Source organism: Haliotis rubra, unplaced genomic scaffold (genome assembly GCF_003918875.1).
Source record: "Haliotis rubra isolate DU_JTF1 unplaced genomic scaffold, ASM391887v1 Scf455, whole genome shotgun sequence".
Lineage (NCBI taxonomy): Eukaryota > Metazoa > Mollusca > Gastropoda > Lepetellida > Haliotidae > Haliotis > Haliotis rubra.
This window is the reverse complement of record NW_025767141.1, coordinates 30201-53666: the sequence shown is the minus strand read 5'-3', so window position 1 is coordinate 53666 and position 23466 is coordinate 30201. Positions and strand designations below refer to the sequence as shown.

At 41.0% G+C, this 23466-nt stretch overlaps 2 protein-coding genes across 2 annotated transcripts; one reads left to right on the top strand and one right to left on the bottom strand.

Annotated features, from left to right (window-relative positions):
* Positions 1–15300: 15300 nt before the first annotated feature.
* LOC124290059 lies at positions 15301–18078 on the bottom strand. Its single transcript, XM_046726747.1, has 6 exons — positions 18019–18078; positions 17457–17519; positions 16992–17140; positions 16596–16742; positions 16272–16309; positions 15301–15470 (listed from the first exon to the last, which is right to left on the bottom strand). The coding sequence occupies exons 2-6, from the start codon at positions 17516–17518 to the stop codon at positions 15360–15362; spliced, it is 507 nt and encodes a 168-aa protein (XP_046582703.1). The 5' UTR covers position 17519; positions 18019–18078; the 3' UTR covers positions 15301–15359.
* Positions 18079–18423: 345 nt separating this feature from the next.
* Positions 18424–23159, top strand: LOC124290051. Its single transcript, XM_046726738.1, has 6 exons — positions 18424–18452; positions 18811–18932; positions 20429–20574; positions 20907–21074; positions 21499–21584; positions 22995–23159. The coding sequence occupies exons 2-6, from the start codon at positions 18811–18813 to the stop codon at positions 23061–23063; spliced, it is 591 nt and encodes a 196-aa protein (XP_046582694.1). The 5' UTR covers positions 18424–18452; the 3' UTR covers positions 23064–23159.
* Positions 23160–23466: the final 307 nt, after the last annotated feature.

The window sequence follows — 23466 nt, the reverse complement described above, 5'->3', positions numbered from 1 at the left end:
TCTTGCACTATAACCCACATCATCAACCCCACCACCCGACACCTAACACTCTGCACCCTTCATCCTACATGTACATCCTACACCCCAAACCTCATCTCACTGGTGTCATTGCCATCGCTGATTATTGCATGGGTTCTGTTGTGAGTGTGCTGAAAGACCAGGAACTCGTTCCTCAAGGCGATCGTAGCTCTAAGATGATTGTAACTCCCATATTTTAACATAGGCTTACGACTGTCGTAGCGCTACGATCGCTTTGAGGAACGGGGCCCTGAGCTAAATTAGATGGGAAGTCGTAGGTCATTATTGCTCCACTTTTACATTCTAACATCCATTACCCACAACTCATAGCTACGATCCATGCCCTTATATCTTTCAACTTATGTCCGTTACTGATTTTCGTATCGACCTGTACGAGCTCTATCAGAATGCAAACCACACAGAAACTTTATGAAATTGAAATTTTATTCCCAATTGTTACTGTACACTTAATATGTTCTTAAGAAATACAGTTCGCTCTATCACCATGTATAGTGTAATACAGCACACTTTCGCCCTGAATTATTATAACGTTTAAGCACTTGCGTCCGAGTGCTTTAACGTTATAATAGTTCAGGGCGAAAGTGTGCTTTATTACACTGTATACATGGTGGTAGAGCGAACTGTATGTCTTTTCTAAGATGCCAAATTTAATACTTTCTAAGGATAATTACGATTAATTTAAGGCAGAAAACAACCGACGGTGTCAGTGACCTAAATTAAGAATCCTCGCACAGGGCTAACTGGCGCGCTGTTCTATTGAAGTGACTGCCCCCTACGTTAAGACCTACGTGACCAGAAAAAAACAAATGCTAAACAGTTTGATGACGGGTTACGTTCGGATTAAATATCTTCTCTTAATTATTATAATAACATCTGTGATTAACGTAATTCCATATGGGGCAATATGAACGTCGCATTTCTACTATCAACGTAAGTTTAGATCAGTACATCCAGATGAAGCTGAGTAGTCCAGCGACATTCCACGATTGCATTGTGGGAATGTAAACATTGCGCACGTTACCGTGTCGCTGAAAACTTGAGAGTCGAATTGAGACATTTTAAACGTCGGAAAACCAGTGACGTTAGCTGCGTGAAGCAACTGCAAACCAAGAAACGAGATGCAACGGAACAGTTTACTGTCGGAGGCTGTACGAGGCGATGACAACTGACATGCATCGTGACGTCGCTTACATTGTGACGTAATGCAAAATTGTTCGATTACGAGGGGGCAGACTACAATTCCATTACATTGTGACGTAATGCAAAAAGTGCACATTATCACCGAAGATCTTTCACCGAAGCATCTTAGAATTTTCTATAAGCCAACCCTATTGTTTTCTAGTATTCTATAAGACCAATAAACATGTAAATACGTCTGTGTCGAGTTTACTTTTATAATTCTTTGGTGAGGTCGACACCTGTCGAAACAAGGCGATAAGCATCTCTATCACACACTGAAATGTAGTATCAGAATGCGGTATGACGATATACGGACGTCAATCCTGTCAGTTCTACAAAATCTACCATTCATGTTTCTGTTAACTGCTGTCATACCATGCCCATACTGATGATTTCCGTGTGCTCTGAGTACACTTAATCATGCAGTGTGTCGAGCAAATCCATGCTATGTATTAGAGATCAATGAACGTGGGATAGTCACTGCACAGCAGTGCATAGCTACAGTTTCCTAACTGGGTTAAATATTGTCGAAACGTCATAAATACCTCTTGCATGTATGCCTGTTCTTCTGCATCTTGCAGCACGGCCATGAAGCCCCGGAAAGCTTCACACACTGACACTTTGCCATTACCTTCAGATAAAAATCATTCATTATGTTGTGACTTCTCGTCGTTGTGTTTGTTTTTTTGTTTTTAACGGCACACTCCAAACTATCACAAATAATGACCAGAAAGAAAAGAAAATATAACTGACTTATATGAATTATGCATTTTCTACATTCAAATCTTTGGTGAAACTCAATGTTGAGGCTGTGAAATTCAGTAGTTTGGATGACAACGACTCTGGTATTTGAACCCGCGATCATGTAACTCTTGTACCTCTAAGAGATAGATCGTCTCTTCAACGAATTAAACCTAATCAGAATACTGGATCGTTCCATAATGGTTAAACTATATGACTACCAAAGGCAACAAAATCTATGCAGGGTATCGTATATCCTACCATCCTTATCAAGCAGCTTGAATGCAGCGTCGTCCTTATCCGCAGCGCTGAGCTTGAGGTCTTTGTTGACGTCGACGACGTCGAAGACGCGGCCTGCTACGCCCCTGCTGATGTCATACCGCTTCTTCTCCAACATCGCGTAGGTGCAACGGTCACCCCAGCGGTTTCTGTACAAGACAAGAACATGACAAATGTGTTTGCAACCATGGACCTATTAACTGTACAGAATAATAACATCCCAAATTTAGGTGCAACCATTGACTCCAGCGTTAACTGTGCAGGATAAGAACATGAGAAATGAGTGTGCAATCATCAACTATGGCGTTTAGTGCCAAGACCAAAAACATCACAAATGTAACTGCAGCCATCGACTCCTTCGTTAATCTTACAGGACAAAGAGCATGAGAAATGAGTGTGCAACTCCAGTGTTAAAAGTACCCAATAAAAACATCCCAGATGTAGGTGAAAACCATCCTCTCCAGGGTTAGACGGAACGATCGACCAAACTAATAGCTGTGAAGGACAAGAACTTACCACAAACATAGTTGTCGTACAAGTTCTACAGGGTGATTCTTAATAACTTCTGTGTCAATATTAAACCTATTACTTACGTGTGAGGGAACTGTCGAACGTGGCTCCAAATGTCTGGTCGTCCATCTCGGCCGAAGTGAGGCTTCCGTCTTTGTCGGTGTCGACAGCTTTGAGGTCATCCAGCACTTGACGCGTGTCAACATCAGTCATAGACTCGTTGGTGGGTCTGAGTGAATACAGAGTCACAGAGTCAGACGTCACATCTAATATTGCCTATGTAATACACATAATAAGAGACCCCTCATAAATATCATAGAACAACATAAACAAGAATTTGACTAAATGCTGAATTTTTCTGAATTCCATAAGCACGCACATGGTGATCGCACCCAAAGATCATAATCCGATCACAACCAGTGTATCCTCGCTCGGCTAAGCACCCACAACATGTGGTTTTATTTCTTCATATTTACATTTGAGGCCGTACACACGGAAGTAAAACTGTCACGGCGCTGTGTTTGACTAACATATCCGGACCCTTGGAGATCCGGGATAAAATTGACCTTGAGAAACCCATGCTTGTCGTAAGAGAATCGACCAACGAGACTGGGGATCAGACTCGCTGACTTGGTGGTGGCCAGTTGCATACTTCGATGCTCATGATGTCAGCCACTGCGTTTGTAACTCGATTATTTACAGACGCCGTCATATTGCTGGAATATTGCTGAGTGAGGCGTTATGCAACAAACAGATCTAAATACACGATTACATCTTCGCGGGATCAGGGCTCGAGTGGTTTTCGAGTGGATGCCTCCCACATCCAGTTATGTATCATTCTGATATTTGTGTCGGACCTCATTATCCTGGGTGCGAATCCCAACTTCTCCTCAATCATCACTATTGGTTTCTCAGCACTATACCAATATTGCAGTGTTATTCCAGAGTGAAAACATGTCATACGTCACCTTGTTCATATTCCCATACACCCATAGAGTTATGTCCCATGGAGCGCCCTTTGCGAATATCCTACGCACAACATGTGATTGACAACACGGTACCGCATGCGACAGTTTTCGATGTACCGAGCAAATGTTTACATTCCACATTCCACAGTGTTCTCTGTTTTGTAGCTATTCGCCTCAAGTCTCAGTTATCGGCGCCAGGCAAGTCGTAAGGGATAATAAGTCTTTTACAGAATCAGAATATGCTAAAGTGAGTGCATATGCCCCAAAATGTATAATATAGGCCATAATATTGTCGACAATGTGTGGCATTTAAAGGCTGTAGTAGTTATACTTATTAAGGTATTGTTGTACTTATAAGCTGAAGAAATTATGAATGTGCGACCACGTCAGCGCAGATCGAGATTTGAAAATAGAAAAACTATTTTTTATTACCTACGAGGGCGAACATATCGGGGTTCATACTTTTCAGACGATGCCCTAGGGCAAAATATCACTTTGTTGTGGTGACGTGACGTCATGAACAAGGCTATGACGTCACGTTTCTTCTGTGACGTTGCTTTCTACATGCGGCGACGGCGGGTAACCAGCCTGTGTTTGAAAGTAGATTTGGGTTTATTGTCCTCAATTTGACGACTTCGGTAATAAACAGAATATTATATTCGTGCCCATGTCATACTATGTTTACGACACTCGTGCCTAAATATCGGTATATCCCTCGCTCTCGCTCGGGAAATACCAATATTTAGGCACTCGTGTCGTAAACCTAGTATGGCATGGGCACTCATATCATATCCTCTATGTAGTTCTCACCGGCCAGCCTGTTGAATTTGGAAAGAGCCGCATTCCGTATTCTTGTTGCTGCTGAACCTCCTTCCCAAGGCTGATGCAGAGCCAACGAATAGGGCCAGACACAACAACGCTCTGTATATCATCTGTGGATAGATAGAAGTGAATACATTTACACGAACTTACTTATTTACTCCAAATGGCTATTATATATTTTACAGCACAATAACACAAAAGAGATATGAACAATAGTTCTATCGTGAAAATTATAATCACGCAAATATCGCAAAGATTTCGTCAACAAACAAATTCTTAACGCTAAAGGGTTAATGATATCGATGATTTACAATTACTAATATACACTCTGACAGAAGCACATAATGAGACTGAGTTCATATACCATTTGTAAAGAGGGCTTTCAACGAGAAAAAAATATAAGTTGACCAACAAACATCAACAGTAAAACATTAAAAATTATGTATAACTCACACTAATGAGTATTTTATGCTAAATAACATTCAATTCATTTAGACTATCGGGAACAGCTTACCTTGAAGTTCACTGTCGACTCGTCTACCGCTCAACTACACAATTTCGCCGGATGGTTTCGTTGCTCGGAGCATGAAGCTAAATGCTTGCCAAGTTAGCAAACTCAGTCTGTCACTCAAAATGGTGCTCTAGACAGGACGCACACTTGTACGTATTTGCAGTATTTAATGACGTGGGTGTTAGGCAATATCTTGTACAGCTAAACTAACTACATACATTCGTAAAGTGTACCGTCTGAAGTGATGATCTTTAGTGGTTCCTGTGTCCAATTTACGCTCTCTTTCTCAATAACGGGGTGCAAATGGTTAATAAAAATATCGAAAAAATTAATCACGTTGTATTTGAGTGAAATCATTTATCTTGCCAAGGTAACATATTGGGCTGCTTAAAACCGACAGGAATTCAACAAGAATTGAAAACGTTTGAAAATATAACAAGCTTACAAGATAGGTACACTCTTAGAGAATCCTAACACTGAAAGGTTCGTTATAACAAGGGATAACCACCTAAACCGATTACAACACACAACTAGAAAGCAGTAAAGGCCCTTATTACGAAGCCTGGGAGTACATGTTTCCTTAACATTGTAACTGTGTCCTGCTAGGTAGACTAACTAATCCCCAGCAAGTACAGTGCAGGATAAAACGTACTGAACTTGCAAACATTGACCAAACTTTGTGAAAGCAAACTTTAGGAACGCAGGATATATACACATGAAACAAAATGCCATGAAGTGACAAATACTTTCAAATCCTCTGAAAGTTCAATCATATGTGTTCTCTGTTTTAGGAGGAAACATGGTTTAAAGATTTCAGAAGCATGATTGGGGGCTATTTATTTTTTGGGCAAACTGAAAACTGACATTATCTTAATAAATCTTAACAGTTTAAATGCAGAAAGGTAAACTATTTTCAAATCTACGTATTATTATTCAATCTTTTTGGGGGATAAATTTCAAATAATGATACTGTGATCATTTAATATGAGTATAACCAAAAATCTGGAATTATTAGGACTGTATCTCAATTTTAATATAAATCGAAGCGACAGAAATATCCGTTACTGGGATGACATTTTCCTTGTGGTTGTTATTGAAGTTATGGTAATGTTTCTATTGCCCAATTGTAAGTCTGTCTTATCAAATACAGAGTGACATTACTTTGTAAACTCTGAAACGTGAGTAATAACTAAACAGTAAGTGATGGTATCAATTTTGTATTTAGAAATAAAATGCTCGTTACATCGTTACTTCTTATTTCAGATGACGCTCAATTATAAGTCTTTGGTGATTGTGTACATCCTCATTGACTTCCCAGATTGGATAGGAGTCACGTGATATTTGAAAAATAATATCAGAACCTTTACAAGCAATATAGCTCGAATATCCTGGTAACGAACATTTCAGTAATGCCAGATTACATATTCTGGCAAATCAAACAGTAATTTACCATTAACCACACACTAGCTTTGAATATTTTCTATTCTTATCCCATTTGTCATACTTTCTGTTATAAACTGAGCACAATTCCCTATTTTGGCGGTAGTAACGGAAAATTCACTCTTATTTCTACGCATGGAATATTTTCTATGTATTGAGATATACTATGCAGAGATATATTATGAGCCCCAAATAATGACAAGAACCATTAATGTAAACATAATTTGCATTCATTCAGAGTGAATGGGTAAGATTATGCGTTGTTCTAAACATGCACATGTCAAGCTGAAAATTAATCGCGGACATTTCTTCAAAACTGGCGACATGGCATTAGAACACATTTGTCTAAAAAGAATGCATTGGCGTAACAATTTGCAGAAAATGAAACCTTTTGCCAATATCAAAGTCCTAAGGTGCTGATATCCAGGTATTTATATACCAAAATGCATTAAGTTCAACTGCAAAGTAAGGTTTTGTTACCGGCGACAGTAACGAACATTTCAAATTGACCTATTACCGTAGCTGTAACTAATATACTTTCTTGGTTATTAGACTGTTTATGCATGATAGATGTTGGCCAGGTTGGTACCATTATCCAACCATACTGATAATAACATTTGCTAATGATGTATAGCATGGCGGCGGCAGCATTTGCACCCCTTTATTGAGAATGAGTGTTTCGGCAGCTATTCGTATTTGTTCTAAGTTTTGCCCGATTTTACGAGTAAACATGCTTTTCTGGGTATGCTATTACGCATCCCACTGAACGCCCAGTTCAGTTGTTTCGACATATGCTATTTGCATTTGTGTACATTTTAGGGATACAGAGTAACAGTCTAAAACCTTTTTTTTCTATTTCTGTCGGTACTTCAGTGGTTCCTGCGTCATGTTTAGCACATTCTATATATTTAAATAATAATAATAAAATGCAGATTTCTTCATGCGCCTTTTCCACGTCAGCAGATATGCTCAAGGCGCAACAATGACAGATTAAAAGAGTCTCCCTCATTTATACAGCAATATGTACACGTCCAAAATAGAGTTCCTAATAATACATTGAAAACAGGTATGTTTTGAGTCCTGACTTGAATGTGGCAATACTATCAGAAACTTTCAGATTGTATGGGAGTGAATTCCACAAGGTTGGGGCTGCATATGAAAAAGTCCGGTTTCCAAAAGTTTTAAGCTTGAAGTTTGGCACGAACAGAAACTCCTGATTGGATGATCGAAGGCAGCGCTTGTTTGAGTAAGGAGTAAGCAGGTCAGAGAGATATGGGAGAGCAAGTCCGTGACGGGCCATGTAGGTCAAGCAGAGGATTTTGTAGTCGCTTCTTGCCTTGATGGGGAGCCAGTGCAACTGTTTAAGAACAGGTGTGATGTGGCCATGTTTGGGAATGCGACTGATAATACGTGCGGCCGTGTTCTGCACCTTCTGTAACTTATCCAATAGCCTCTGACTGATCCCAAACAACAAGCTGTTGCAGTAGTCGAGCCTTGAAATCACAAGCGCCCGGACTATGGCATGGGTGGCTTCAGCTGTAAGATATTGACGGATGTTGCTGATGGAGCGAAGATGGAAATAGCAAGTCTTACAGATGTTGTTCACCTGTGTTTCCATTGACAGTGATGTATCAAAGTATATGCCTAGATCTTTGACAGATGAGCTTATAGGAACAACTGCATCGGCAATGGTTAGGTTCTTAATGGGACATCATATTTGAAGTGATATGGGCTAAAAGAAGATATGCTTGTCATCAATAAATTCTACGTGAAAATTTAAATGTGCTGTTCATAGTGAGTTAATTTGGTTCAACTGCTTTGAATCTAATCTAATCGAGTGTAAGCTTAATATTAAAAAAGAGCCTGTATTAGATCAGGTCCTTCCACGTAGGGGCACATGTATGGCGTTGAAACATCAAGGATCGTAATCGATGCAAACCTCGGATTCGAACCCTGCTGTGGTAGTTTGTAAGTATTCAAGGCTCATTACAGTATTGAAAACTCAATGCATTTGTTTTTGCTTTCGGTTTTTTTTTCAGACATATTTCTGTATTACATGTATACTGAGTCCAAAAAGAAACTTCACATTCTTTCTTCAGGGCACTATAAAAGAGGTGGTAAGATGGTTAAATGTTATTATTTCATTGCTGAGATCTGTGTGATGTACTCGATACACTGACAGTGCCATGATCAGTTCCATTAGGCTACACCGCCGTTCCAAAACATGGGTATACAGAATGTCAAGTCACAAGAATAAAAATGCGAAATTTCTCAGTTCAATATCGTGTATGGCCGCCCCGCGCGTTTACCACTGCCAAACACCGTCTCCTCATCGACTGCCTGATGCTTGTGAACACGTGGTTGGGGATTCAGCGCCATTGCTTTTGCAAGGCAGCGCCAAGTTCCTGCAAATTCTGAGGTTGGTTCCTAAGACCACGTAGACCTGGGCCATGAGCCGCCATGAAAGGAACGAGTTCAGGGGGTGAGCATCTGGTCGCGGTAACAGCAGCTGTGAGGTTTCCACGGATGACCAGAAATCGGGAACAGTTGTTCCCACAGAAAGCACCCCCACACCATGCAACTTCCGCCCCCGAATCTGTCGATTCCTGTTCACAACATTGGGCATACCGTTCACGACGTCGTCTCCAGACTCTATGCCTGCCGTCCGCGAATCTGAGGGTAAACCTGGATTCATCGCTAAAGACGACTCGATTCCAGTCTCTCTGGGTCCATCGGAGGTGACGTTGGGCCAACAGCAGACGTAGACGTTGATTAAACGGCGTCAATATTGGCCCACAATATGGACGTCGAGAATGGAGATTGGCAGCCCGCAACCGATTTTCGAATGGTCTGTGAGGACAGTCGACCTCTAAACATTTCAGCCCTGGTTCGTGTAGCCGGCAGAAATCAGTCACGTAGGTGACGTAGGACGATGTGACGGTCTTCTGCTCGTGACGTCACACGTGGACGACCCGACCTTGGGCGATCAGAAGTGGTGCCAGTTTGTTGTAGACGACCTCGCAAGTCATACACAGTACGACGGCTGCATCCCATTGCTCTTGCGACGTCAGTTCAACGTTCACGTTGCACATTTGACAATCGTGGCATTTCAAGTACCGTTAGAACTGTGGTTTAAAAGAGTTTTTTTTCAATTCTTGAGGCGAATGCAAACACGTGCATTTGAAGAAAACTTCGATGCAAAGATCACGTGATCAACTGCACGTGCAAAACCTGATTTGGCACTAACGTCATTTGCACGACGAATGGATGGGTTTGAGTGGGTTTTTGCTAACGTTTTTCTAGAGTCGAAAGATAGGGATCCAATTTCGGATACATAGATGTATCATCAGAGAAAAATTATTTATTATTTTTCAAATTACATTTTGTAAAGTTTCTTTTTTTGACTCAGTATATTACCATTCCACTTTTCAACGTTTCATAACACTTTTACCAGTGCTGTTCTGAAGGAACATTTAATGAGACAACTGTCATACTTAGCAAAGTCAGCTGAACTCTTCTTTGACACGTATCTTATTCTTAGAAACGAAGTGCAAAAAGGGTTGTCACCAGATTTTTCTGTTCGACCGTACTAATTGATTTAAACTGCAAAACATTCAGAGCACGTGAACATTAGGTCCATCTCCCCATCAGAGTAAATATTTATGTGCTTAGTGCACTGTGAGTAAATATGAAACATGATTACATATTTATTGGCATGCATAAGTGTCGTGATGCCACAGGTGTATCATGTATGGAAAATACGACAATTTGTTTGGGCCAACGATAAAGCTGGCCTATTTTTGTCAAACTTGTTGAGCAGCAAGTGTATTTCTTTATTAGAAAAAGCTGTCGACGAAGTGCTACCATTCTCTTCCCACAGAGGTTACTTGTCATATCTTCCTACGTAACCTCTGTTCTAATACGGCCATATTTCTCGGTTCTAGTAAAATCCCCTAGCGGCAAAAGATCGCAACACGAATTATCTCTCTTCCTCCTATCCAATCAGAACACGTGTTACATCGACTTAGATTCAACTTGACTAACACAAGCAACTGTGTCATCTGCCGGGGAATTGTGTTGATGTTACACACAAGACGTTTAATCCGTTGTCAACGAGGGCGATGGAGACTCCACTGATCCGCCATAACATGACTGAGTTCTGTCTAGAAGAAACGTTTGCGCATCGCGCAGGGGAAGAGGTTTAGTTTTCTCGAAGCATACGGAAATTACCGAGGCCTTGCGAATGATCACCTTAGAAACAACGTCGCTGATTGCACAACTAAATCTGATTGCCTCCAATCTGAACGCTCACACCATGAAAGGGCCGTATTAGAACAGAGGTTACGTTGGAAGATATGACAAGTAACCTCTGTTGGAAGAGAATGAAGTGGTACACGATATAGACAAAAAGTAATAATTACATGTCAGAGGCCTTGTGCACGGCAGCAAGTGATATGCCTAGAGTGTGTTCTCCTAACAAGTTTAGTCAACAGTGGTTTGACCATGAATGTGAGCTCCTAAAAAATGTAAATACTGAAAGGTCACGTGCAACGTAATACACAATTTTGCAGATTCTGATACCTTTCGGTATGGACTTACCGAAACAAATCATCAAAAATGCAAATACAACTTATAAAGTTGAAAAATAACGCGATGAATAAAACCGCGTGAAATCGGAGTTCAAACGATTCACTAATTTTCCCCAGACTTTTAGGGGGGAAAACTGGTTTCAACAGCTGGGCTGCGCTCATAGCACGTGCGCAGTGAAATAGGTTCGCGCAGCTTGGAAGTGGGCTGTCCGGTGAATACTCGGTGAAGGCTTTGGTGTGAGCTATTTTTCTAATGTGTTGTTGATATTTCACATATTTTTATATGTTATGACAGTAGATTAACTGTTTATATAATTTCATTTGTCTATTTCACCACACGTTCTTCTTACCGAGTCACTTTCTCAGTTCGATACTTAAAAGCAATGTCATTATTTAGCGTTGACAGAATTCCTAACTGTGATATAGATATGTCGTTGTCACAGACAAAACTCAATGTCTTGTTTTACTGACACCTGTGTGTCTGCCTGCCTGTCTGCTAATGACAATATTCAGTACACAGCTGCTATCACTGACCACATGCAATTTGAACTTAACACTAATCAGGCTATACACCATAAACAAAATGCATTGATTTATGGCCCGAGTTCGGTCTCTGTCACATTATGTAATTACACAGACAGGCAGGTGGGATACTTGAACACATGACATGTTATGATGTCTGTTGATTGTAAAATGTTATACACAAAAAATGAGCTTGTGCTAGTATTTACAAAACCAAACATCTCTATATATACACACACAATGAGCCGTGGGTGCATCTGCAAATGAACCAGCCGTTACACTTAAGTGCACACCCACCCGCTCTGACTGGGTTCGGTATCCCGGCTGCTTCGTTTCTTGAGAAGTAAACCGAAGTACACAATATTGCACTTTTGATTTGCGATTGTACGATTATAATTTTGTTTATATGTTTTTTCATAACCAGCAATGTATATTATATGTCATGAATAAGTGATAATTGTGTTTAATTATGTTTGATTTTTTTGTTGCATGTGACCTATAAGTTTGTTTCGAGAAATCGGGGCCTGGACAATTAAGATCAATGAACATGTCTCTAAGAGCCTACTCTCACTGAAAAAGTTGTTTCGACTGAATAAAGAATTTCTAGACATAACAAAAAAGATACTTGACTCGCAACGATGAAAAAGGATGACTTTTTACCACACAGCTCACACGTGGGATATTGGAGACCTACTCTTCGCAGGAACTCCTATCAACATTTTTGCATGTGCTGTAATAAATGCGTACAATCTGCTGAGTATTGTGTAAACACATTTTTAAGGTGACAGTAAGGCAGTAACCCTTGGTGTCCAGAATAATTTGCAGTTTCAAAAAAGTACGAGGACAAGCCTAGATATTGGCAGCAAGGAAAGGCCAGGTTAAAAGCTGGTTCACATTTCAAGGTTGTGATGACAAGGCACTATTCTGGAAAAAACCCATCGAATTAAGAATAATATGTACTTTTACTAAGAGTGTGCTTGACATTGAATGGGGCGAGTGGTGTGATGAAGGGACCCAAGGTTGACAGTTTTGCACGTACTGTAATAAATGCACACATTTATATGTTGCAGTCCCTTGGTGTCCCTGAATGACTTGCAGCTTCAAGAAGGTACAAGAACAAACTTACGTATTAGCAGCAAGAAAAAGCCAGGTTGAAAACTGTGCACATTCCAAGGTCAAGATGACAAGACAATCTTCGGAAAAGTTCCGTATAATTTCTAAGAATAGTATGTTTGCAAGTTTACTAGGTGTGCGCCTGACCAGTGATGAAGGGTTTGATTATATGTTATCAGTCGCACTGGAACGATCAATACCATTACGGACATAGTGTGTCAGTTTAGTTGTACGCCGCTTTTAGCAATATTCCATTAATATCAAGGCGGGGAACACCAGAAATGGGCATCGCACAGTTACCCATGCTGGGACTCCGATCCGGGTCTTCGGCGTGAAGCGCGGACGCGTTAACCACAAGGATATCCCACCGCCCAATTACGGACAAATCAGAATCATTATGTTTATTTCTACACTCTTTAAATAGGTAAATAGTCTAAGTACAGTATACGATTGCCGGTTCGAATCTAAGGTTTGTCCACATTGTAATCCTTGATTTTTCGTACCCGTACCCGGAATGACCTGGCCTAATTTCAACATTCTTTTTCAAATTGAAACTGACAATCCGTGGTCAACTGAAGGTTTGTTAAAGTGAGTGAATTTAGTTTTATGCCGCTTTTAGCAATACTCTGAGGACACCAGAAATGGACTTGACACATTATACCATGTTTGGGGAATCGAAATTTTGTTGATAGCATGTTCAAACACAACTACATCCCTTCAAAACGAATATGTTAAATATATTTTATTGTAGACATTACATTTTCCACCAAATCTGAGAAGTGCTTTCTCTGGGCTACGACTTACGATATTCATTTAATTTCTGTTATCTCAAACTTTGGATAACGCGAAGTATTTACGTAGTTCTCTTCAATTTCGACACAGGGGTATTTGAGTCAATGTACAGATGTGGGTTACGCGAGTGTAAAGAAGTGCTTGCAAAATATATCTCACCAGAAGATACATGCTAAACCACCAATTCTCACTCAGCTCTGGTCATACTCATAAAGAGCTTTGTGCTGAGATTCGGCTAAAAATATGTATAAAAACCATCTCAATTCTTATATTCGATTTTAGAAAAGCTCTTGATATTAACAGATGTGGAGGAAGGAATAGTGTAGTTCAATGCCCCAGAGGTGAGTGAGTGAGTTTAGTTTTACGCCACACATATTCCAGCTATATGACGGCGGGCTATAAATAATCGAGTCTGGTACAGACAATCCAGTGATCAATAGCATGAGCATCGATCTGCGCATTAGGAAACCGATGACATGTGTCAACCAAGTCAGCGAGCCTGACCATCCGATCCCGTTAGTCGCCTCTTACAACAAGCATGGCTTGCTGAAGATCAATTCTAACCCGGATCTTCACGGGTCCCCCAGAGGTGATTGTGCGTCGTCACGATATGGCTGAGATATTGCCGATGTGACGTTAAATATTAACTCACTCACTCAGTCAGCGTATTCATTGTGAAAACTGCTGAGATGTTTGCTGTAACCTGTAAACATACTGAGCAGTGGAACACGCCCTGGATACATATATAAAAGAAACAACGCTTAAAATAGACTCCATTAAAACATCATCTGAACGGCCTAATAGTCAGCGACGGGTTTGGTATAACATAACCATCAACTACGATGGCGTTCAATAAGTTTTGCAACTTGGGCATTTGTGTTGACACAAACAATGTCAACTTGTGGCAGGTGTGACACTAGTCATAACATCAGGTTGACACATGTCATAACAGGTTCCAGATATAACAATAAGTTAGATATGATGGCTTCATTCACTTAAGGTTGGTCAATAATCATGGATTCTTTCAAACATGAACAACGCGCTGAAATAAAGTTCCTTAACAAGGAGGGATGCCAAACAAAAGAAATCCATGATCGTAACTGTAAAAGTGATGGGTAAAGATGCTCCTGACTATTCCACAGTCTGCCGTTGTCTCCACAATTTAAAATGGGGAGGGATTCCCTAGACGATGACCCAAGGTCAGGGAAGCCTTCACATGACACCCAACCGGAACCCATAGCAGCTATAGAAAGAAACATTTTGTCAGGCCAACGGATACAAGTATCTGAACTTTCTAAGGAATTCCAAATATCAGTTGGGACTGTTGAAACCATTATTCATGAGTATCTTGGTTTGTCCAAGGTATCTGCAAGAAGGGTACCTAGAAACCTCAGAGCTCAAGATCGCTGTCAGAGAACTGAAAGTTGTCGAGAGCTCCTGATTCTCTATACTGCTGGTGGCATATTTACCCAATACTTTCACATTTAGTATGTTTGGTTGTGTGTAGATATCTAAACACCTTGTGGCATGAGTGTATGAGTGTTAAACAAGACTTTCTGTATTGCCCAGATTTATCAAACGCGAGTCATTAAAAAACTATGGTTAAATCCCGGTTTGGGGAATACTGGAATAACCCGAACCTCGAGGTTGCCTTACCACCCGTCAGTCATCACCATAAAAACAACCTAAAACAAAACAATACCAAAAACAAGAAGAAGAAGAACAACAACAACAACAACAACAAAACACCCCAAAACCACACCAAGGAAACTGGACGACAATGGAGTACAAAACATTTGCAATTACCAACAGTTTTATTGCCGTTACTACATTACAGGTGAATGAAGTTTCTTCTTATGTACACTTGATGTCCGCTGGCTTCAGTTTGTCGACCTCGTCACACTGGCGTATGTCAAGGGGGCTCTCCCTGTTCTTTGGGTCACCGCAGTAGGCGTTCTTGAAACGCTGTGGACAGGAGAGGGAGTGACATGGAGATATATATTGTAATCAAATGTGAAAGTTACACTGGATATCGACGTATCATGAAGGTGACTAACGGGATAATGCAGAGTGAGTGAATGCTGTTTTACGCCACTGTAAGAATATGCATGTCCAACTGGAACGGGGTACACCAACAAAGGTCTTTTTACAAATAACGTGGACCGAAATTGTAAGTGAACGCTTTAACATTTGGCCTGTGGGCACTTGGGAGTGCTATGGACGTTTCTGATAATCAAATCTGTGACATCACACATCATGAAAATGCAACCAGTATTGGAGAGGGGTGTTGACAAGAAGCGTCAGTATCAGCCTTAACGGACTACATATAATGCCCTTTGTCACTTAACTGGGTTCGTTGGAGATGTATTCGCATTATGGTCTTATGGACTACATGTAATGACCTTTGTCACTTAACTGGGATCGTTGGAGATGTATTCGCATTATGGTCTTATGGACTACATGTAATGACCTTTGTAACTTAACTGGGTTCGTTGGAGATGTATTCGCATTATGGTCTTATGGACTACATGTAATGACCTTTGTAACTTAACTGGGTTCGTTGGAGATGTATTCGCATTATGGTCTTATGGACTACATGTAATGACCTTTGTCACTTAACTGGGATCGTTGGAGATGTATTCGCATTATGGTCTTATGGACTACATGTAATGACCTTTGTAACTTAACTGGGATCGTTGGAGATGTATTCGCATTATGGTCTTATGCACCTTCGTAATAGCAAGACCTGTCTGGCTATTTACTTACACTGTATTGCGCCATTAAGAAGTCGGCATTGGTAAAATCTGAAAAGAGATACAAATGTAAGATAATGTTGGTATACCCTTTAATCCCAGATATTCCATTCCGCAATTTCTCTATAAACATGTTATTGGTGTGAGCTTTCCATGATTGATAAATTAGTTAAACGGTACATCAAATGTTCCCCTCTGAAACCACTAATATCTTCCGAGGGCAAGGAAATTAACTGACTGTTAAAGGGGAAACTAGGCTTTTATGGCCAGTTTTCTCCCTAGCCTCGGCAAAGGGAGCCCCTGGCGGAAGGACACACAATTTGAAAGTTCCTCTTACTGAATGTAACGAAGTCGTCTGGAGTTGCACGGCCATCTTGGTTGACGTCAAAGGTCCCGTACATGTATCTGCCGTACTCTTCGGAGAAGCCGTACCGACACGTCCACCTATTCACGACCTCCCATTCTTCCATGAGACAAAGGTCACCTGTAAGTTAAAAATGAAAAATACACGGTTTTTCAGAAAAAATGTATGCCACAGACGTTTGGTTCTTCAGGTTTTCTTTATCACCATCAAGATCACCACCCACATCACCATTAGCATCAAACTTCATATTCATTAGATTATCAAATATACAATAAAGAAATGCTATAATAGATCTTAACAATCTTTACAACGCAAGATCTTTTCAAAAGGAAATATACTCAACATATTCGGTGGCTAAACGAAACTTACCGTCGTAGTTGTAATTCAGGACATCTTTGCCGATGTCACTCCCGTCCACTCTGCCGTCACCGTTGTCGTCGTTGTCTAGCACAGCAGCACAGAATTTCCCCACCAGCTCGTCAGGAGGGTTGCAGTCGTTAAGCAGGTAAAATAAGAACCTTCAAGAAAAGAGATAGTGAATGAATGAGAGAGCCAAAATAGGTATCACCTTGTGTATCTTTAGTATCACTAAAAGAAATTGTAGTAGTTCGTTTTGTTGTTTGTTGTTTAAGGCCGCACTGAGCAATATACCAGCTATATGGCGGCGGTCTGTAAATGATCGAGTCTGGACCAGGCAATCCAGTGATCAACAGCATGAACATCGATCTGCGCAACTTGGACACGCAATGATCCTGAGCACCCGATTCCGTTAGTCCCCTATAAGACAAGCCTCCACTATAACCCGGATCGTGTCTGGTGAATGTCTTGATATACCTGGAGAAACCACAGGTCCCACAGAAGAGGATGGCGAACACGGCAAGTCGAAGGGCAAGCATTCTGAAATAGAAAACCAGACTCGTGACATGGCAGTCATTGCGTATGCGATAAACGACAAAGTAGTGGTTGATGACACGAACATCAGTCAAATCAGTACACACTACATCTATCAGGAGCATATTCAGCGGACAGTAAGGGTGGAAAATGTACATGTTCTACGACTGAAAACGGAAAGAGTCATTAATCAGCACTGATAATGGATTGATTGATTGTTGTTCAGTGCCGCGCTCAGCAATATTCCAACTTTATGGCGGCGGTCTGTACATAATCGAGTCTAGACCAGATAATCCAGTGATCAACATCGTGAACATCTATAGACGCTATTTGGATAGGATGACGTGTCTCAGCTAAGTCAGCGAGCCTGGCTACCCGATGACGTTAATCGCCTCTTACAAGCATTGGTTGCGGAAGACCAATTCCAGATCGAATCTTCACGGATCCAGCACTGATCAATAAAGACCAAATTAAATATTGTAGTAAAACTCGGGAGAGTACGAACCTGTCTCAATGCTCTGGATAACGACTTGAGATGTGGCCAGATATGTTTCCAACTGGTATGTCTGTTAAAGCTCCGCCCCATGGGGAGGCGGACACAAGGAGTTTTGGTAGGTGAGGGTGCCGACGAGGGGTATCCATATTTTGTTAACTGAATTTTAGAATCGTCTCCGTTTGTGGATACTGCACGTGAATGGTACAGGTAACAATATACTCAATCAGTATTTAGTCTAGATGTACAAGGTATTGCCTGACTGCCACGTTATCAAATATTGCAAATACGTACAGGTATGCGTCCTGTCTAGAGCCCCACTTTCAGTGACAGACTGAGATTGGTGACTCCGCAAGCAATTCGAATTATCTATATCCTCCGAGAAACAAAGCCACCCGGCGAAGTTGTGTAGTTGAGCTGTAGAAGAGACGACAGAGAACTTCAAGGTAAGCTGTTGGCGGTAGTCTGAATGTAGGAGCACACGTCAAGTAAACATCTTACTGAATGTTATTTAACATATAATGCTCATTAGTGTTAGCTATGAATAATTTCTTATGTTTTGCTATTAATGTTTGTTGGTTGACTTTAAATCTTTTAGTAGAAAGCCCTGTTTATGAATGGTCTATGTCCCATTCTGTGCATGTTCGGGAAAACTATGCACAGATTCCTTACATTATCTATATCATCAACACTTTGTTTTTGTTGTGAACACTGTTAATATTTGTTGTTGTGCTGTTAAAGGAACAGTCACTTGGAGTATATAACATGGTTCTTGTAAATCTATTCACACCTATCTTCCCACAGATGATGTACAGAGCGTTGTTGTGTCTGGCCCTATTCGTGGGCTCTGCATCTGCCCAGGGAAGGGGGTTCAGCAGCAACAAGAATACAGAATGCGGTTCCTTCCAAATTAAACAGGCTGGCCGGTGAGAACTACATATATAGTATTTCTATCTTGAAATCTCTACCTGCGCTGACGCAGTCGCACATTCATAACTTAACAAACAATACCTTAATAAGTCCAACTACTTCAAACTTTAAGTACAACAACTTTAATAATTGCAACTACCACAACCTGTAAGTAGAACAATACCTTAATAAGTCCAACTACTTCAAACTTTAAGTACAACACCTTTAATAATTGCAACTACCACAACCTGTAAGTAGAACAATACCTTAATAAGTCCAACTACTTCAAACTTTAAGTACAACACCTTTAATAATTGCAACTACCACAACCTGTAAGTAGAACAATACCTTAATAAGTCCAACTACTTCAAACTTTAAGTACAACACCTTTAATAATTGCAACTACCACAACCTGTCAGTAGAACAATACCTTAATCAGAGCAACTACTTCAAACTTTAAGTAACACCTTTAATAATTGCAACTACTACAACCTGTAAGTAGAACAATACCTTAATAAGTCCAACTACTTCAAACTTTAAGTACAACACCTTTAATAATTGCAACTACCACAACCTGTAAGTAGAACAATACCTTAATCAGAGCAACTATTGCAGCCTGTAAGTCCAACAATATTTAAACAATTACAACTACTAGAAACTGACTGACTGACTGACTGACTGACTGAGTTTGGTTTTACGCCGCTTTTAGCAATATTCCAGCAACATCACGGCGGGGGATACCAGAAATGGGCTTCACACGTTGTACCCATGTGGGGATTCGAACCCGGGTCTTCGGCGTGACGAGCCAATGCTTTAACCATTAGGCTACCCCACTGCCCCTCTACTAGAAACTGTTAGTACAACATTACCTTAATAAGTATAAGTACTTCAGCCTTTAAGTACAACAATACCTCAATACGTACAACTACTACAGCCTTTTAGTACAACTATACCGAAAGTAATATTTCTACGTCAGCGTAATGGTAAAGGAACAAGGCCATGCACACGTTCGTCTTTTTCACTGTGGAACAACCCTGGAATATTGGTATGGTACATAGAAACCAGTGGTGACGACTCATTCAGCAATATTCCAGCTATTAGCTATATGGCGACGGTCTGTAAATGATCGAGCTACCAATCCAGTGATTGACATCATGTGCATCGAACTACGAAACTGGGATTCGCTAGCATCTGGCAACTACCAAGTCAGCGAGCTTGACCACCCAATCCCGTGGGTCGCCTCTTACGACAAGTATGGGTTACTGAGGACCAATTCGAACCCGGATCTTCACGGATTTCCCTGATAAGACTTCTGTTAAAGGTGGCGTTAAATCATATTCAGTCCGGCATAGCTAAGTTAGGAAATGCATTTTCATACCTCCAACTCTTAAATGAAGATTCAGGAAAGTTTGGACCGGCAATATTTAGCATTAACTCGATTATTTAGGTTGTCCTTAGTGTATGAGGGATCTGTTGTGTGTATTACAGACTATGTGACTCTGTATTCACTCAGGCCCACCAACGAGTCCATGACTGATGTTGACACACGTCAAGTTCTGGATGACCTCAAAGCTCTCGACACCAACAAAGACGGAAGCCTCACTTCCGCCGAGATGGACGACCGGACATTTGGAGCCACGTTCGACAGTTCCCTCACACGTAAGTTATAGGTTTAATATCTACACAGAAGTTATTCAGAATCACCCTGTAGAACTTGTACGACAACTATGTTTGTGGTAAGTTCTTGTCCTTCACAGCTATCAGTTTGGTCGATCGTTCCGTCTGACCCTGGAGAGGATGGTTTCACCTACATCTGGGATGTTTTTATTGGGTACTTTTAACACTGGAGTTGCACACTCATTTCTCATGCTCTTGTCCTGTACAGTTAACGCTTGAGTCGATGGTTGCACCAAAATTTGGGCTCTTCTTGTGCTGTATAGTTAATAGGTCGATGGTTGCAAATACATTTATCATGTTCTTGTTTTGTGCAGAAAACGCTGGGGTCGACCGTTGCACCTACGTGATGATGGGGAAGAAGCGGTATGACATCGGCAGGGGCGTCTCAGGCCGCGTGTTCGACGTTGTCGACGTCAACAAAGACCTCAAGCTCAGCGCTGCGGACAAGGACGACGCTGCATTCAAGCTGCTCGATAAGGATGGTAGGATATACGATACCTTGCATAGATTTTCTTGTACAAGATTAAACAACCCAAAAGATTTCAGCTTCTGCTGTTGGTAGTCATATTGTTTAAACAACATTATTGCACGATCCAGTAGCCTGATGTGCATTAGTTCTTGAAGAGACGATCTGTCTCTTAGGGGTACAAGAATAACATGATCGTTGTCATTCTTGGCTATCAGTCCCACATCCAAACTCCTGCATTTCACAAAACAGCATCGACAATTTGTTTCTTTGACTTTCACCAAAGATTTGAATGTAGAAAATGCATAATTCATATAAGTCAGTTATACTATCCTTTCTTTCTGGTCATTATTTGTAATAGTTTGGAGTGTGCCGTTAAAAACAAGTAAACAAACACAACGACGAGAAGTCACAACATAATGAATGATTTTTATCTGAAGGTAATGGCAAAGTGTCTGTGTGTGAAGCTTTCGAGGGCTTCATGGCCGTGTTGCAAGATGCAGAAGAAAAGGCATACATGCAAGAGGTATTTATGACGTTTCAACAATATTTAACCAAGTTATACAACTGTAGCAATGTACTGCTGTGCAGTGACTATTCCACATTCATTGATATCTAATACATAGCATGGATTTGCTCTAAACACTCTGGCAAAGCTTACTCAGAGCACACGGAAATCCCCGGTCTGGGCGTCGTATTAAATGAGTTAACGGAAACCAGAATAGTGGATTTTCTAGAACTGACAGGACTGACGTCTGTATAACGTCCTACCGCATTCTGATGCTACATTTCAGTGTGTGATACAGATGCTGATCGCCTTGTTTCGACATGTGTCGAGTTTGCTACCTCGCCAAAGAGTTATAAAAGTAAACTCAACACAAACGTATTAACATGTTCATTGGTCTTATAGAATACTCGAAAAAGAATAGGGTTGGCTTATTCAAAAGTACATATTAACTCCAAGGTAACAATGGGGTATAAAATGTCAATTTCCATAAGGTTTCTGTGTGATTTGCTTTCTGATAGAGATCGTAGAGTTCGGTGCAAAAATAAGTACCGGACGTAACTTGAACGATATAAGGGCATGGGTCGTAGCTATGTGTTGTGGGTAATGGATGTCAGGATGTAAAAGTGGAGCAATACCTCTACGATGTCCCTCTAATTTTAACTCTGGTCTTACAGCACACTCACAACAGAATCCATGGATCTGCAATAATCAGTGATGGCAATGACATCAGTGGGATGAGGTTTGGGGTGTAGGTTGTAGCGTGTAGGGTGTAGGTTGTAGGTTGTAGCGTGTAGGGTGTAGGGTGTTGGGTGTTGGGGTTGAGGATGTGGGCTACAGTGCAATAATCAGTGATGGCGATGACACCAGTAGGATGGGGTTTGGGGTGTGGGGTATAGGATGTAGGGTGCAGAGTGTAGGGTGTCGGGTGGTGGATGGTGGGGTTGAGGATGTGGGCCACAGTGCAATAATCAGTGATGGCGATGACACCAGTGGGATGAGGTCTGGGGTGTAGGGTGTAGGATGTAGGGTGTAGGGTGTTGGGGTTACAGTGCGTCGACGTGGCAAAAGAAAGATTTGTCATCTGACAAAACGAACTATCCAGGCACACTGCTCTGTTTCTCATGCTTTGAAGGTTTGTCTCACCACAGGACAGTTGTTACCCAAAGGTTTTGTGACAAAAGTTTGCATCTCCTTGTATAATGTTTGGGCAATGTGTGTTGAAAGACTTTCTCCTAGAGGTATGGCCTTTGAATATATTTGGGACTAAAACATCTATTTTTATCATTTGCATGTTAGATGTGTCAGTATAATTCCCGTATGCAGATTGTATTCTGTACACTCGGAGATTCTCTGTATAAGTCTGTTAACGAAAACCAGAATTACTGGATTTTGTAGAACTGAAAACCCAACCTTTGGCTCTTTTCTCAGGTGAAGTATACGGACATCGTCTACAAGTACAGAAAACGCTCACCCATAAATTTCCCTGGGTCCGACTAAAGTACCATGTTTATCTGGCAAGACAAGGGGCAACGATCACCTGACTGCAAGGACGATAACCGTAATGCTTTGTCAATAAAAAAGTGGAAATACTGATCTTGTCTCTTTCATGGTTATTGGTTAAGTACACTGTCTAGGGTGGATTGCACGGACACGATCAGAGTTGATTTACATATTCGTACTAGGACCCTGTGATGGTAGGTTCGAATCCTACTTGGTTGGCTGGTTTCTTGTTTAACGCCCCACTCGGCTATATACCTGGGCCTCCTTTCACAAAGCACTAAGGTGATCGTAAATCACTAAGGTAACCTTAGTGTAATGTTAAAGAATGGGAGTTAACCTTAGTAAAGGTTGCTTCGTGAAAGGAGCCCCGGACTGCAAGGACGATAATGCTTTGTCAATA

What these genes read in the sequence shown, in the direction of transcription:
- LOC124290059 (XM_046726747.1), bottom strand. Translation starts at nt 17,518, where the DNA reads ATGCTTGCCCTTCGACTTGCCGTGTTCGCCATCCTCTTCTGTGGGACC. An exon ending in GGGACCTGTGGTTTCTCCAG is followed by an intron (nt 17,141 to 17,456) that starts GTATATCAAGAC and finishes CTTTTCTTGAAG; the next exon opens with GTTCTTATTTTACCTGCTTA. An exon ending in CCTGAATTACAACTACGACG is followed by an intron (nt 16,743 to 16,991) that starts GTAAGTTTCGTT and finishes TTTAACTTACAG; the next exon opens with GTGACCTTTGTCTCATGGAA.
- LOC124290051 (XM_046726738.1), top strand. Translation starts at nt 18,811, where the DNA reads ATGATGTACAGAGCGTTGTTGTGTCTGGCCCTATTCGTGGGCTCTGCA. An exon ending in CAAATTAAACAGGCTGGCCG is followed by an intron (nt 18,933 to 20,428) that starts GTGAGAACTACA and finishes GTATTCACTCAG; the next exon opens with GCCCACCAACGAGTCCATGA. An exon ending in AAAAGGCATACATGCAAGAG is followed by an intron (nt 21,585 to 22,994) that starts GTATTTATGACG and finishes CTCTTTTCTCAG; the next exon opens with GTGAAGTATACGGACATCGT.